This window comes from Podarcis melisellensis (genome assembly GCF_964234715.1).
Source record: "Podarcis melisellensis genome assembly, chromosome: 2".
NCBI classification, from domain to species: Eukaryota; Metazoa; Chordata; class Lepidosauria; order Squamata; family Lacertidae; genus Podarcis; species Podarcis melisellensis.
The window spans coordinates 18,736,421-18,752,875 of record NC_138529.1 but is presented as its reverse complement, the minus strand read 5'-3'; the positions used below and the strand labels follow the sequence as shown (position 1 = coordinate 18,752,875).

Genomic DNA, 16,455 nt, shown 5'->3' with positions numbered 1-16,455 from the left:
GTCTTCAAAGTCCACGACACCTTTGGTAAAAGGCTGTTCTCCAATTAGAGCGCTCGCAGGCCAGTGTTTCCCAGTTGTCGGTGTTTATACTTTTTTTTTTAGATTTGCCTTGAGAGGGTCTTTAAACCCTCCCACCAGATGCCAAATAAAACAACTATCTGACTTTTAGAAGACATCTGATGGCAGCCCTGTTTAGGGAAGTTTTTAATGTCTGATATTTTATTGTGTTTTTAATCTGTTGAGAGCCACTCAGAGTGGCTGGGGAAACCCAGCCAGATGGGTTGGGTATAAATAAATAAATAAATAAAACAAGCACAGCGTCGATTGCACGGTCGCCGGGTTTTACCCCTTCCCTGCGTCCCCGCGATCTTGCCTAAGATTGCATTTGCAATTAATATCCAGTCCTCTTTTTTTGTTTGTTTGCTAATGCACTTAGGAAATGGACCCCCACCCATGGAAACATAAAGTGCTGGGGAAAATCTTAATTTTTTAAAAAATGTCCACCTCTTTCTCTCACACGCATATATGTGAAAGATTGTGATTCTTACTATTTAAGCAGTGAATTGGACGCATGCTGCTTGCAACTTTTAAAAGCGTAATGTGAAATCAGAAAAAAGAACGGCGTGCACCGGCAATAGCTTCCTCCCTTTTCGTCCCTCGCGGGGCGCCGTAGCGGAGGCTCCTCCCACTCTCCCTTTCCCCGACCTTCCTCTCCCGCCCTCACCAAGATGGCGGCGGCCAGCGGCGGCGGCTGCGAGGCCCCCGTGCGCCTCCGGCTGCTCTTCGACTACCCTCCTCCGGGGTCGCCGGCCTGCGGGCTGTGCTGGCTGCTCCTGGAGCCCCGCCAGGTGCGCCTCGTCACCGACCTGAGCAGCCTCGTCCGGGACAAGTTCGGCTTCAGCCGCCGCGCCAAGCTCAGCCTCTTCCTCGACGGCGCGCTGCTGCCGCCCACCGAGAGCGCCAGGATTGTGCGGGACAACGACTCTCTCCGGTGGGGCTGAGAGGGGCGCTCGGGGGGTGGGAAAGAAAGAAAGCTGGGTAGGTGGGGGTCGGGGGTGGGAGTGAGAGTCGCCCTCGCGCCCCCCAAACCGCCCCACTTTGAACGAACCAGCAGGTGGCTTATGTTTAGGGGCAGCCTTTCTCAACCTGTGGGTCCCCAGATGTTGTTGGACTACGACTCCCATCACCCTAGAGCTCAGGGATGATGGGAGTTGTAGTCCAACAACATCTGGGGACCCACAGGTTGAGAACCGCTGGGGTTCTCCCCGCCCCTTTGTTCTGGCAAAATACAGGACGGGACAATTGGGGGTGGGGTGGGAGGACTCCCCGCCCCCATCTGGAGCTCAGAAGGTATTATTATTTTATTATTTTATTGCTTGAGTTTATAGACCGCTCCATACCCGGAGGTCTCTATACCCGGTGGTTCACAGAAAAGGTCATAACATAGATACAGTGGTACCTCAGGTTACATATGCTTTAGGTTACAAACACTTCAGGTTACAGACTCCACTAACCCAGAAATAGCACCTCAGGTTAAGAACTTTGCTTCAGGATGAGAACAGAAATCGTGCTCCGGTGGCGCGGCAGCAGCAGGAGGCCCCATTAGCTAAAGTGGTGCTTCAGGTTAAGAACAGTTTCAGGTCAAGAACGGACCTCCAGAACGAATTAAGTACTTAACCCGAGGTACCACTGTAATCAGAATAAAAAGAGCAACCCAATATCAACCCCACCCCAAAAAGAGCTGCATTTTAAAAGAGTATAGAATGTCAAACACATCAACCAAAGGCCTGGTTAAAAAGGAACGGTAGTGGCAAAAAACACTCCAAAGTATGAACTCCAGGTTATACTTGGCCGTTACAGATAGCTTTTACACATGCGCACTATGCCAGGCATGGCCAAACTTGGCCCTCCAGAGGTTTTGGGACTACAGCTCCCATCATCCCTAGCTAACATAAGGTTACCAGATGTCCCCGTTTTCCCAGGGACAGTCCCCGGATTTACAAATCAGTCCCCATACGAAATCCATTGAAGTTGAAAAGTTTCCCCGGATTCATTGAAAAAAATCTGGTAACCTTAATCTAACAGGACCAGTGGTCAGGGATGATGGGAATTGTAGTCGCCAAACATCTGGAGGGCCACGTTTGACCATGCCTGCACTATGCATACTGTTACTAGCTAAAAGTTATTATTTATTGAGTTTCTGTACCACCAATCCCTGTAGGTCTCCGGGCAGTTCACAGAAAAGATCACAACATATATAATCAGAATAAAAAGAGCAACCCAATTAAAAAAACCTCAGAAAAGAGCCACATTTTAAAAGGGTATAGGATGCCAAACAGATCAACCAAATACTTGGTTAAAAAGGAACATGAAACACACACTGCAAACAGGTTGTTCAACTGAAATCCCTAAGATTTCTTTGCCAGTGTAGGATTAAAGTTTGGCACGAATGGATGTTTTTAGAGTAACAATGTATAAATGATGCCATGATCATAACAGAACTTTCTCTTGCATGATATCCCGACAGAGTCAAATTGGAGGAGGTTATCGGGGAAGAAGACGAGGATAAAATTGCCAATGGTTTTAGTAACCAATCAAAAAAACGAAGGAAACGACGCCGGCAGAAGTTGGAAGTGAAAGATTCTGACAGCGAAAATGAAGGTCACAGAAAAAGAAAGAAGGGCAAATGGAACTGTGAGCGTCTTTCTTGTCAGGAAGAGAGCGCTGCAAACATTCAGGACCCAAAGGCCCTTAAGAAAAGGAAAAACGCAATCGGAAGATCCTCTGCCACAGACAGCGAGAGCGATGATAGAACTTGCCATTCCAAGAAGCTTAAAAAAAAGGTTGACCGGGGAAAAGAGCAGGGGGCAGCTAGAGATAAAAAGAAAAGGAGAAAAGAAAAAGCCATAGAAATAAATAACAGTTCACAAAGGACCAACAAGACTTTTTCTTTGAGCCCCGGCCAAAAAAGTGCAGCGAAAACCCCAGTAGGACAGTCCGGCACAAAGAAACAGGAAACCTCAAGCGACTCTTCCACTTCATCAAGCGAGAGTGACCACAATATAGCAGATGCAAAACGAAAACACTCGCATCAAACTAAGGTGGCATCACAGCACCTAAACAAACCACAACTGGCTTCTTCTGTGAAATCTGCTGGTAAAGTTGCCGCTAAACAGAAAGGCAGCGATCCTCCCAAGGCAGCATGTAGTAAAAAAGCCAAGAGTCCGTCCTCAAGTTCAGATTCAGATTCTACTTCAGGAGAGCAGGAGGAGCAGAAGAGCAATAACTTGAAAAGTAAGCCGCCATATAATAGCCAAGGAACTATTGGAGGCCCAGCTTCAAGGAGCAAACCTAAAAGCTCCTCTTCAGAATCTGATAGCTCAGACTCGGAGGCTTGCACTCCTAAGAAACCCAAGACAAATTCTGCAGTCAGTCAGACGCTGGGAGGGAATGGCGGGAAACAGCTGCCAGCTGTCACTTGTGGACCAGAAATAAGTCCCAGCGACAGCAGAAGGGGTCGTGGCAGAGGAGAAAACCCCTTTTGGAGAGGGCCTAGGGTCCGTGGATGTCGTGGGATGATGAGGGGCCGGGGAAGAGGAAGGGGAGAGAATCCTAACTTCTTCCACAATTACAACGGTGAGCAGCAAAAGCAGCAACAGTTGCACGAAGTAGCAACAAACTCTTCAGTTATTATACAGGTGAGTCTGCTGGCGATGACCTGCTTTTGTCTCCGTGACACGTGATGTACTTCTCGATGGAACACTGTTTGATAACTCACAAAATTAAAAGAAACAACGGGTGTAAAGCAAAGTGTGTAACTGTTAGTGTGATTGTGGTGACCCTGCCTACACCCTAAATTACGTACAAAATAGTAGCCCACAAACTGAGCATTGTGAGTGAAGAAATCCAGTGCTGCCATTCTGCTTGCAGAAAGGGTTTAGCTTAAGAGAAAGGGAGATGGTTTTTCGCTGATTTTCTACTGCAGTCCCCTGGAAATCTGTTCCAGGGAGTTGAGGTACTCTGCAGGGCAGCATGGAAGGAGGTGATGGGAATTGGAAAAAGGGAATTATTATTATTGTTGTTATTATTATTTCTTAACTACCCTTCACCATAAGGTCTCTGGTAAAGCAATTTAAAATCAGAAGAGTAGAGTGGACCTAAACGTGTACCTTGGGTGTCAAAAACCAAGATGAAGAGGTGTGTCTTTAGCATATGATGAAAATCATACAGTGAAGGTAAAATGCACATCTGTGGGAAGGGAATTCCACAACTTAGGGGCTGCCACAGATATTGCCCTCTCCCAGATCTCTCCCCAAAACTTCTGAGGGCAGTGGCTTTCCCTCTGCTGATCTTAAGACCTGAAGGTTATAGAGAAAGAAAACATTTTCCAGATGTTAGCAGACACTTCCACGGCCCCAGAAGACTTTCAGTAATTGGAACAGCAGCACTGGGTTTCACATTTTGTCACCTGCAGAGGAAATATAGATACCTTTGAAACCTGACAAGGAGGACATGAAGGTGGTGGCTTTCCATCCCTGGTTGTTCCCAGTATCTGGAACCCAGGTAGAGTGCATCTGCATGTGGAAGTTCTCTCATTGCCTCTGTTTTTTCCTGCAGTTTCCCCCTGCCGTCTTTTGCCCTCTATATCACATTAATGCTCTTTACTGGGTTTGATTGTGGGTGATAATGTATTTAATCATTGTTTCACAGAATCCACCAGAAGCTCCCAAGAAGGACTACAGCATATTGCCTCTGTTAGCTGCTCCTCCACAAGTAGGAGAGAAAATTGCCTTCAAGGTATGAAATCTCAAAACATTTTTGTTCCTTGCGTCTTGCTTACATAGTTTTTATCCAGCTCTTCAGTCATCTTGCAAGCTGTATGGAGGGAAGACACTAGTAACATTGGCAGGAATTTGAGGGCTGGAGTCAAGACTTATGATGAGTGTGTTAGAACATTCTGTTGGGTGAGGTAGACTAAAAAATACACACTTGTAGTGTTAACGTAGTTCTGGCACGAAGTCTTTCACTCCTCAAGCATCTGTTTTAGGTTGCTATGATTCTTGAAAGGTCATATTCTCGCCTGTTTGCATATATACTTGGGTGGATTAAATATTTTCTTGCACTCTGTTAACCTTGCTGGAAAAAGGGAGTGCAATACATAATAAGAACTGCAAACAGAAGTCCGAGAAGACTGCACAAATACTCAGGTAAATTACTTAAATTTAAAATGTGTATTTAAACTGAAAATACAAATCCTAAGAAGATACCGACTGGCTGAAAAAAATGAAACATCATCTCTCTAACGGTTGTTAAATGGAGAGCAACCACCATTGTTGATGAAGTTGATGCTTTCAACATAATTTCTCCAGGCTCAAAATCGGATGGATGATGATGATAATAATAATTTATTATTTAGACCCCGCCCTTCTGGCTGGGTTTTCCCAGTCACTCTGGGCGGCTCCCAACAGAATATTAATAATAATTAAGTGATCAAACATTAAAAACTTCCCTAAACAGGTTTGCCTTCAGGTGTCTTCTAAAAGTCAGATAGTTGTTTATTTAAAAAAAAAATGAAGCTCATCTAACTTCCTTAGGGCCCGGGACCACTAGGGTGTTGCAATTTATGGACCTTGAGGCTCTCTGTGGGGCATACCGGGAGAGGCAGTCCCGTAGGTACAAGGGTCCTAGGCCGTCAAAAGCAGCACCTTAAATCTGACCCTGTACTCCACCGGGAGCCAGTGCAGCTGGAAAAGCACTGGGTGAATATGCTCCCATGGCAGAGACCCCGTGAGGAGCCTCGCTGCAGCATTCTGCACCCGCTGGAGTTTCTGGGGCAGCCTCAAGGGCAGCCCCGCGTAGTGCAGATTACAGTAGTCAAGCCTGGAGGTGACGGTCGCATGGATCACTGTGGCCATAAAGTGGGATATCAAATCCAAACTCCTCCTCCTCTTCTACATTTCCTGTGATGATGATGATGATTAAAAAATATATATTATTTATATGCTGCCCATCTGACTGGGTTGCTGTAGCCACTCTGGGCGGTTTCCAGCAAATTAAAACATCGAACACTGATCATTTATCAGTGTTACTTTGGTTGCACATCCCTTGGTGTTAGCAAAGACCAAAGGGAGCATGGTTGGAGCCGACTGCCAAGATCTTTGGTTACTGACCATTTTCATAAGACAGAGTGGCTGTGGGGACTTACAGTGCAATCCTAACCATGTCTCCTCAGAAGTAAATCCTTTTGCATTCATTGGGTCTTATTCCCAGGTAAGTGGAGTTCGGACTGCAACCTTATTTGGACGGCGTCATCACTTGGGATTACCAGCTTATTTTTGCTGCTTTTTTATTGCTTTATACATATTACATACATACAAAAGAAAATACATTATGAAATAAAAATACCAAAATGTCAAAGAATACCAAAAATACAGAACTTGAAATAGAAAAAGTAAAGATGAAAGAAAAAATACATCAAAGAAAGAAAAGAAAATAAAAAGATTGACTTCCTTTGACCACAATATGGTTCCTATAATCTCATATCTTGGTTGTCTGTAATCATTTTATACATTTTGGAGAGACAATTTGTTTACCTGTGGAGTTTTTAATGTAGGCTAAGCCAATCATAATTATGGGAACCTGCTTTTCTTATATAATCTGCAAAGACATCCCATTCTCTCCTGATTTTCTACTTGGTTGGTTTCTTACTAATTCTGTTAGTTTTACTAGTTTGAGATACTCACTTAATTTTAATAACCATTCTTCTTTTGTTGGAATTGTGTTGCTTTTCCAAAAAAGGAAAAGGATTACCATCTTGTCTCATGCTTTCTGTTTGATTTTCTCTTAACAGCTTTTGGAGCTAACTGAAAATTACACTCCTGAAGTATCTGATTATAAGGTATTGAGACTATTGTACATTGTAATCCTCATCATCATCATTATCATAATAATTTATTTATACCCCGCCCAACTGGCTGGGTTTCCCCAGCCACTCTGGGCGGCTTCCAACAGAACACTAAAATACAATAACCTATTAAACATTAAAAGCTTCCCTTTGTGTTTCGGTGGTATTTTTTTATTTTTTTTAGCTAGATTGCATCTTGGCCTTTTAATATTCCCATTTCTGATTGCTTATTCTAATAACGGTTAAAACACGAGACACATCAGAAGGTTGCATAGTTCAAATTTGGATTCACCAAGCTCTTAGAATCATAGTGTGGAAGGGAACAATCCCAAGAAAATCCACTACATAGTATCATGCGTTTAATGCCCAGGAGCAAAGGGAAATAGAGAAACATGCACTGCTAACTTTTTGCCAGTGGGGGAGCCTTCATCTCCCGAATGAGCTTCTGTTTTGTGTGGCTTAATGAAAGAAATGAACATTCCACAAACTTTGTCTGTATACATTCGCTAAGAATTCGTCAGTATGCAGGAAAGAATCCAGATTATTTGTTTCATTTATATATTGCCTGTTACTCCGTGGAGCTCAAGGCAACGCAGATGAGTCTCCCCTCCCCGTTTTATCCTTACAAAAACCTTGAGAAGTAGGATAGTCTGGAAGACGGTGACTGTCCCAAGGTCACCCAGGGACCTCCATGGCTTAGTTCAAGCCCTGGTCTCCCAGGTCATAGGCCAACGCTCTATAACCATTGTACCATACAGTCTCATAGTGCATACCAGGGTTTCCCAAACTTAGGTCTCCAGCTGTTTTTGGACTACAATTTCCATCATCCCTGGCCACTGGTCCTGCTCACTAAGTATGATGGGAGTTGTAGTCCAAAAAGAGCTGGGGACCCAGATTTGAGAAACCCTGGTGTATAGCCAGTAGCCTGTGCAGGGGGGGGTCTTCAGTTACTTAGGAGAAAGTAAAGGAGCATTCTCAGCTCCTGATGGGGTCGGGAATGCTCTGGAATGACTCCATTTCCTTGACAGGGAGCAGTTTCTTCCATAAGAGCAGTTTAGAATTTGAAGCTGCTTCTGTTCTTATCCTGGGTTCCGATTCAATTCTTGAGTGTGAACTTGTTAATTCACACATACACATACTGCATTCCTGTGTGGGGATCCCTGCCTATGCAGGTTAAACCACCCAAGGTTAAAGGAGAAAAAATCAGGCTTTGCCCTTGCTACAGCAGTGTCTTTTCAGTTCAAAGGTTATTTTCCCCTATAGGAACAAATGGTACTAATTCACTGTACATGTGATAGACAAAGCAGATCAGGCATGGACTAATGCTGCTCTATCTCTGTTGAGCCTGCTACTGAGAATCAAGCCTGCTCTTACCTTTAGCCCCATCCATGAATTCTGTTCCTGGATCACCCTTGAGTGTGACGGAGCATTCAGAACTGACTTGTGTATATGATTTATGTCGATCTGTTGCAATTTGTGGGACGCGGGTGGCGCTGTGGGTTAAACCACAGAGCCTAGGACTTGCCAATCAGAAGGTTGGCAGTTCAAATCCCCGCGACGGGGTGAGCTCCCGTTGCTCTGTCCCAGCTCCTGCCAACATAGCAGTTCGAAAGCACGTCAAAGTGCAAGTAGATAAATAGGTACCGCTCCGGCGGGAAGGTAAATGGCATTTCCGTGCGCTGCTTTGGTTCACCAGAAGCGGCTTAGTCATGCTGGCCACATGACCCGGAAGCTGTATGCCGGCTCCCTTGGCCAATAAAGTGAGATGAGCGCCGCAACCCCAGAGTCGGCCATGACTGGACCTAATGGTCAGGGGTCCCTTTACCTTTACCTTATTGCAATTTGTACAGGATTGAAATGTGGGACAGATGACATTTGTCCATTTGCTCTCGACCCAGAATAAACACCGCTTTTCCTCCTTTTTTTTTCCTTTTCAAGGAAGGAAAAATTGTCAGTTGGAATCCTGCTAACAAACAGCTAGAACTTGAAATTCTTTCTTTCTCATCAGGTAAGAGATATGCAGCTTCGGAGTTGAATGTGAATATGGGTTGTATTAAAGCAAGTTCTACTTGGAGTAAACCCACAGAAATTAATGGATAGCTCAGTTGGTTAGAGTGTGGTTCTGATAACGCCAAGGCTGGAGGTTTGATCCCCATATGATACAGCTGCATATTCCTGCATTGCGGGGGGTTGGACTAGATTATCCTTAGGGTCTCTTCCAACTCTACAATTCTATGATTCTATGACCTGAGTTAGTCATGTTCATTCATTTCAGTGGTTCTGCTCTCACAACTAATATTGGCTACATCCCAGTATATTTTCTCATATCATAGAATCATAGAGTTGGAAGAGACCACAAGGGCCATTGAGTCCAACCTCCTGCCAAGCAGGAAACACCATCAGAGCACTCCTGACATATGGTTGTCAAGCCTCTGCTTAAAGACCTCCAAAGAAGGAGACTCCACCACACTCCTTGGCAGCAAATTCCACTGTCGAACAGCTCTTACTGTCAGGAAGTTCTTCCTAATGTTTAGGTGGAATCTTCTTTCTTGTAGTTTGGATCCATTGCTCCGTGTCCGCTTCTCTGGAGCAGCAGAAAACAACCTTTCTCCCTCCTCTATGTGACATCCTTTTATATATTTGAACATGGCTATCATATCACCCCTTAACCTCCTCTTCTCCAGGCTAAACATGCCCAGCTCCCTTAGCCGTTCCTCATAAGGCATCGTTTCCAGGCCTTTGACCATTTTGGTTGAAAGGCAGCAACTTCTCTTTTAAAGATGACTTTTCTTTACTAATTGTACACCATTCTGCTTTAACTGCACATTACAATGTGATTGTTTATGCATCAGAAATAAGTCCCACTGTGTTAAATGGGACTTACTCCCAGGAAAGTGGTTATAGGATTGCAGCCACAATTATATTATATATGTAACCACCCTTGCAACTTTCAGTCACATTCTAAGTACCTCCAAACTTTTGTACAAATGTTCTAATTGTATTTGTTTTGGTTTTTGTTTCTTCTTTTAAGTTTCAAAAGAGCCAGGGAAGTTTGATCTGGTTTACCAGTCTGCAGATGGAGCCGAAAGAATAGAATATGCTGTATCTCACGATAGGAAGGTATGGGGGTAGCACTTTCTTGAAATTAATTTGCAGGAGCCTCCTTTAAAATTATTCCAATGACCTTTTATTTCTTACCATGTTAGTAGGGCACATTCCATTCTCTACTCAATTGCAGTGTCTCTGTGCGTGGAGGATTCTCAACCCTTCGCACTGCAAGTTACTTGCCTTATAGGACAGGCTAGAGGAGAGAGGAGAGGTGTCCCAGACTGTCCCCCCAACTGCCTGTAATACAGCATTTGTATGTGCCAAGGTGTGTTTGGAGGAGACGTAAGGGAACAGAGCTCTGTTGAGCCCTGCTGGAATTCTCTGTGCTGGAGGGTTTTCATCCACATTGGAAGTGTATTCTCCTTATAGAGGAGGCCTAGGACCCAGGTACCTACAGGACCGCCTCTCCGGCTATGCCCCGCGGAGGACCTTAAGGTCCACAAATAACAACATTTTGGAGGTCCCAAGTCGCAAGGTGGTTAGATTAGTCTTAACTAGGGCCAGGGCCTTTTCAGTACTGGCCCCAACTTGGTGGTACACTCTGTCACAAGAGACTAGGACCCTGCGGGACTTGACATTTTTCTGCAGGGCCTGCAAGACAGAGCTGTTCCGCCTGGCCTTTGGTTTGGACTCAGTATGACCCTTATGTTTCCCTCCCCTTATAGTTTTGATCTATGGGCTACTTTTAAAATGAGGCTGCATTTTAAATTGCATTTTAACCTGTATTTTAAATTGGCTCCCCCCCCCCATTATGTTTTTACTGTCATTTTACTGGTGTTAGCCGCTCTGAGCCTGGCTCTGGCCGGGGAGGGCGAGGTATAAATATATTATTATTATTATTATTATTATTATTATTATTATTATTATTATTATTATTAATGTGTTTGAAGGGCAATATCCAAATAATTTGGGGCAGCGTTCAACAAACTAGTCATTTTAGTGCAAAATTTACCATTAGTGCAAGGACTTTTCTGTGCCCTCACCCTTGCAACAAATTGAGGAGAGGAGAAGGGAAAACATGACGTTGCGCAAGGAGAAATCCTCTCACTTACGGAACAATTGTATTTGTGCTGTGTTGAATGCAACCCTCATACTCAAAGCGGACCAAATGAAATCAGTCCATTGGTTTCACTGGTTTTCCTGTTGATTAAGACACTAAATATCACACCAAGAAAATAACTGGTACCAATACAAACTCTTTGTCTACTTCCCTATTTTTAATATTTATAGAAGTCTGCATTGTTTCAGATGTTGTGTACAAACGAAATACTGCTTAATCAATGCAAGTATACTAAAGTGCTGGCACTTTGTCTACTGTTTTAACTTAGAGCACGCAATCATTTCGACATTATTGCGATAGGAAGAAGCCTAGGTGACCTTTGGGTTTAACACACGCCTTATCCAACGTGGCAACAGGGATGGGATTGGAAGCTTTTGCTTCTGCTTTTAATGAACTGCAGCTTTATGTGTCATTCAGCCCTGACAATCTGTCCTATCCCTCCCCCCCCGAATTATTGTTTGCTTGAAACGAGGCAACTTCAAACAAGGTACACAAAAGCTGGCTTGTTTCAATAAATCATAGAGATTAACCACAGGTTGATTGAAATAAGAAGTGAAGGCTTCTGATCTCCTGATGGTCACACGCCATGGAAAATGGGAGGAAGCCTAAGTCTTGCTTAAGACTCATTCCTGCCATGTTTATTATGATGCCTGAATGCAGCCAGGGAGAGAAACTGATTCAGCCTCGAAGCTATCAGACATAGGTCTCGTTCAGCAATTTGTCTCTTGGGCAAGCGTGTGTTAAAATTGATTTTATTATACAAAATAGTTTAATCACGTTAAATTTATTTAAAAGGGTTAATGCTGGTGAAATGGCATGTATCTGATCTGCTCATGTTGAGTCTGACATGCATTTTTCCCCCCTTTAGATAACTGAAAGTTGGGATGCGTTGATTGAGCCCAGACTAATAGTTGACCCTCCGAATAACGAATCAGGCACGGGAAATGGAAATCCCTAAGCTGTGAAGTTACTCATCTGTAAATAGTCTGTGAAATGCTGTCCTTCTTTTTCTGAAGATAGTGTATGCAAATTGCTGTTGTTTTTTTTCTAAAAAAAAATAAAGGATTTCAAAAACTGAAATGAGGTTTAAGAAAAGTTTGTGCCATGGTTCAGGTGCTTGTTCTGAGATGTTTACATTAAGAGCCATGTATTTTCATAGGGCTATGGAGTCTATTTCAGTGGAGGAACTTGATCCGCTCCCTGCCCTCTCCATTAAAGCGAAAAATAGGGAGGTCAACATTTCGTTGGGAGTCTCTCCCATGGGTAAAATAAAAGGGGAAGGAAATAACTTCTCCAATATTAGGTAATACAATTGTATTATGAAAGCATGCAAAACATACTTCCTGCAACCTAGCTGGCCCATGATGGATGTAAAAGCTCACAAACGGTCTGCAAGGGCTTCCTCATTCCTCATTCACTGAGGGAAAGGTTGGCTTTTAGCAAGCTAAACTATACATGCAGTAAAGGTAAAGGACGCAGGTGGCGCTGTGGTCTAAACCACTGAGCCTCTTGGGCTTGCCGATCAGGTTGGCGGTTCGAATCCCAACGACGGGGTGAGCTCCTGTTGCTTTGTCCCAGCTCCTGCCAACCTAGCAGTTCGAAAGCACGCCAGCGCAAGTAGATAAATAGGTACCGCTGTGGCGGGAAGGTAAATGGCGTTTCCATGCGCTCTGGCTTCCATTGCGCCAGAAGCGGTTTAGTCATGCTGACACGTGACCCAGAAAGCTGCCTGTGGACAAACACCGGCTCCCTCGGCCTGAAAGCGAGATGAGGGCTGCAACTCCATAGTCACCTTTGACTGGACTTCCTCGTCCAGGGGTCCCTTACCTTTTTACCTTTTACATGCAGCAAACTGCCTCACCAAACAAAATTCAGAAATGTGCCTTTCACATAGGTGTACCTTACACAGGTGGGGGGGGCATTGTGAGTGTGACTGGATACCGAGGACTTGACTCACTTTAGCATACTGCAAAAGTTATGTAAGTGATATTACTGTTTACTGTTTGCAATGTCATGGATCACCTCCAGCTGAAATTATCAAGAGCACAAGCTGAACTTGCCAGCAAACAGTATGAGCTGGCACAGCATCACGAAACCTGCTGCCGTGTGCTGAGTCATAAAAGTGTGGCAACCCTACCTTTGGGCTAGGTTCACCGTTGTTCAAACACTAGGATAGATCATAATTTTAAAAATGCGTCTAAACTTGTGGGACGTGTGCTTCTCTCCACCACTCCCAATTAAACTAACGTCTCATACATATAGCTGTCAACTTTTCCCTTTTCTTGCAAGGAATCCTATTTGGAATAAGGGAATTTCCCTTAAAAGGGGGGGAAATTGACAGCTATGTTCATACATTGTTTTCTCTGCAGATGCATAGGTTGCAAAGGAGCGGGGAAACTCATGGATATCAGCATTTATTTTAGGCATGAATGTCACCTGTGCATTTCGGCAGGTGTCTTATTCATAAGACGCTTGCTTCTTGGGAGAAAAGCAATGACAAACCTAGACAGCATCTTAAAAAATAGAGACATCACCTTGCCAACAAAGGTCCGTATAGTTAAAGCTATGGTTTTCCCAGTAGTGATGTATGGAAGTGAAAGCTGGACCGTAAAGAAGGCTGGTTGCCAAAGAATCTATGCTTTTGAATTCTGGTGCTGTAGGAGACTCTTGAGAGCCCCATGGACTGCAAGAAGATCAAACCTCTCCATTCTGAAGGAAATCAGCCCTGAGTGCTCACTGGAAGGACAGATCCTGAAGCTGAGGCTCCAATACTTTGGCCACCTCATGAGAAGAGAAGACTCCCTGGAAAAGACCCTGATGTTGGGAAAGATAGAGAGCACAAGGAGAAGGGGACGACAGAGGATGAGATGGTTGGACAGTGTTCTCGAAGCTACCAGCATGAGTTTGACCAAACTGCGGGAGGCAGTGGAAGACAGGAGTGCCTGGCGTGCTCTGGTCCATGGGGTCATGAAGAGTCAGACACGACTAAATGACTAAACAACAACAACAACAATCCAATTCCAACAAGTGGGATTTGGAACAAAATGTTGTGGTGTAGCCTCACTTCCTAGCACAGAGGACAGGGAACCTTAGGCTCTCCAGTTGTTGCTGAACTACAATCTCCCGTCATCCCTGGCTACTGACCATGCCTGCTGGGGCCAATAGGAGTTGTAGTCCTGCAGAATCTGGAGATCCTAAGGTTTCCCACGTGCCTTAGCAAGAGGGCTCCCAATTTAGGGCAAGAAACCAGCCGTATCCTCCAGAGCAGAGTCTCCCATATTTGGGTCTCCAGCTGTTTTTGAACTATTAAGTCCCATCATTCCTGGTCCTGCTAGATAGGGATGGTGAGAATTGTAGTCCTCCTTTGGCGATCACTTGTAGCCGAGTAAGATTGTCTTCCTTGAACACGGTCTTAACAGTGAGTCCGTAAGTGACTGTGGAGGCCAGTTCTGGACCCACATGTCCTTCCACAGTGGGGACATAGGTTTCCAGGTGGGAGTTGATCATGGTGAGGTTTTGCCAAGCATGCCTTCCTCTTAGTGCATTTCTCACTTTTGTCCTGAGTTCGAGCATCTTCAAAGTCCACGACACCTTTGGTAAAGGCTGTTCTCCAACTGGAGCGCTCTCAGGCCAGTGTTTCCCAGTTGTCGGTGTTTATACTATTTTTTGCCCTGAGAGAGTCTTTAAACGTCTTTTGTTGACAACCAGCATTATGCTTTCCATTCGTAAGTTCATAATAGTGTAGTTGCTTTGGAAGACGATAATCAAACATCTGCACAACATGACCAGTTCAATGAAGTTGATGTTGAAGAACTGGTGATCTATGCTTCTTCCAGTACACTGGCATTAGTTCGCCTTTCTTCCCAGGTGATGTGTAAAATCTTTTAAACATTGTTGATGGAACACCGTTGATGGAGACACCGTTGATGGAATCTTTTGAGGAGCTGGAGATGGCATTCATAAGTAGTCCACGTTTCACAAGCATACAGTAAGGTTGGTAGTACAATAGCTTTGTAAACAAGCATTTTGGTTTCCCAGCAAATGTCCCAGTCCTCAAACAGTCTGCACTTCAACAGCAGTTGGAGACCCAAGTTTGGGAAGCCCTACTGGTGAGTATTATAAACTGCAAAGGGTGCAAGACGGCCAACTGATTGTCCTTTCCTACAACTCCACTGCAAATATTCCCTGCCTCCTAAGCGGCAGTAAGCAGGCTGTCTTCACTGGGCTGGTGAGAGAGTATTAATTCCCACTTAAAAAAAATAAATCTGCAAGCCTCAAGGTCCCTGTGGCATTCTCTTCTGCTCCTGTCTTGGTTCCCATCCTGACAACACTCGCCACCTGAGCTTGCTGTTAGAGGGAGCGATTAGTCACCAGCAAGATACATGATGTGAGCAAATAGAACAATGATGTGCCCCTTTATACAAACACACACACATTCCTCCTGTGCCAAAAACTGGTTCATGTCTATCATGTGATTTTCTTTACATTGATCACTTGGCATTGATGGATGGCGGAGTAATGCATATACGGTGGTAAGGTAAAGGTAAAGGGACCCCTGACCATTAGGTCCAGTCGTGACCGACTCTGGGGTTGCGGCGCTCATCTCGCTTTATTGGCCGAGGGAGCCGGCGTACAGCTTCCGGGTCACGTGGCCAGCATGACTAAGCCGCTTCTGGCGAACCAGAGCAGCGCACGGAAACGCTGGTTACCTTCCTGCCAGAGCAGTACCTATTTATCTACTTGCACTTTGAGGTGCTTTTGAACTGCTAGGTTGGCAGGAACAGGGACCGAGCAACGGGAGCTCACCTCGTTGCGGGGATTCGAACTGCTGACCTTCTGATCGGCAAGTCCTAGGCTCTGTGGTTTAACCCACAGTGCCACCTGCGTCCCTTTTTTATACAGTGGTACCTTGGGTTAAAAACCTAATTCGTTCTGGAGGTCTGTTCTTAACCTGAAGCACCACTTTAGCTAATGGGGCCTCCTGCTGCTGCGTTATCCTGAAGCAAAGTTCTTAACCAGAGGTACTGTTTCTGGGTTAACGGAGTCTAACCTGAAGCATCTGTAAGCCGAGGTACCACTGTAAACTCGATCCAATTGTCAGGCCCCCTTCACACATGTGTCATCCCATTAGGACAGCAAGCAAGCAACAGGCATGCACACACACCTTCAGCAACCTCAATTTGTCCAGCACAGACATTTTCGGGACACGCAGCACTCAATCACCAACCTGACGGACCCTTCCCTGGGAATAAAGCCTTGTTTATAGGAGCCAACTCCTACGGTGCAGAGGTCCCATCGACCGCCCCCATAAAATATTTAAGGGGTCCGTGGCCCTCCCCAACTGGCATTGCCAGTCAAATGGTGTGGGCGTGCATTTGTGCAC

At 44.8% G+C, this 16,455-nt stretch overlaps 1 protein-coding gene across 2 annotated transcripts in view; it reads left to right on the top strand.

The window, feature by feature from the left end:
* Nucleotides 1–705: 705 nt before the first annotated feature.
* Nucleotides 706–16,455, top strand: part of COIL (coilin) — a 53,195-nt gene continuing 37,445 nt past the window's right edge. Inside the window, exons 1-7 of one of the 2 annotated variants that reach the window (XM_081898688.1) lie at nt 710–991; nt 2,528–3,698; nt 4,711–4,797; nt 6,851–6,898; nt 8,843–8,912; nt 9,936–10,024; nt 11,941–12,152. In XM_081898688.1, coding sequence (XP_081754814.1) covers nt 729–991; nt 2,528–3,698; nt 4,711–4,797; nt 6,851–6,898; nt 8,843–8,912; nt 9,936–10,024; nt 11,941–12,030 — 1,818 coding nt within the window. In that variant the 5' untranslated portion in view covers nt 710–728 and the 3' untranslated portion in view covers nt 12,031–12,152. Of the gene's footprint in view, nt 992–2,527; nt 3,740–4,710; nt 4,798–6,850; nt 6,899–8,842; nt 8,913–9,935; nt 10,025–11,940; nt 12,153–16,455 lie in introns of those variants that run through there. The other variant, XM_081898689.1, reaches the window with a different exon arrangement.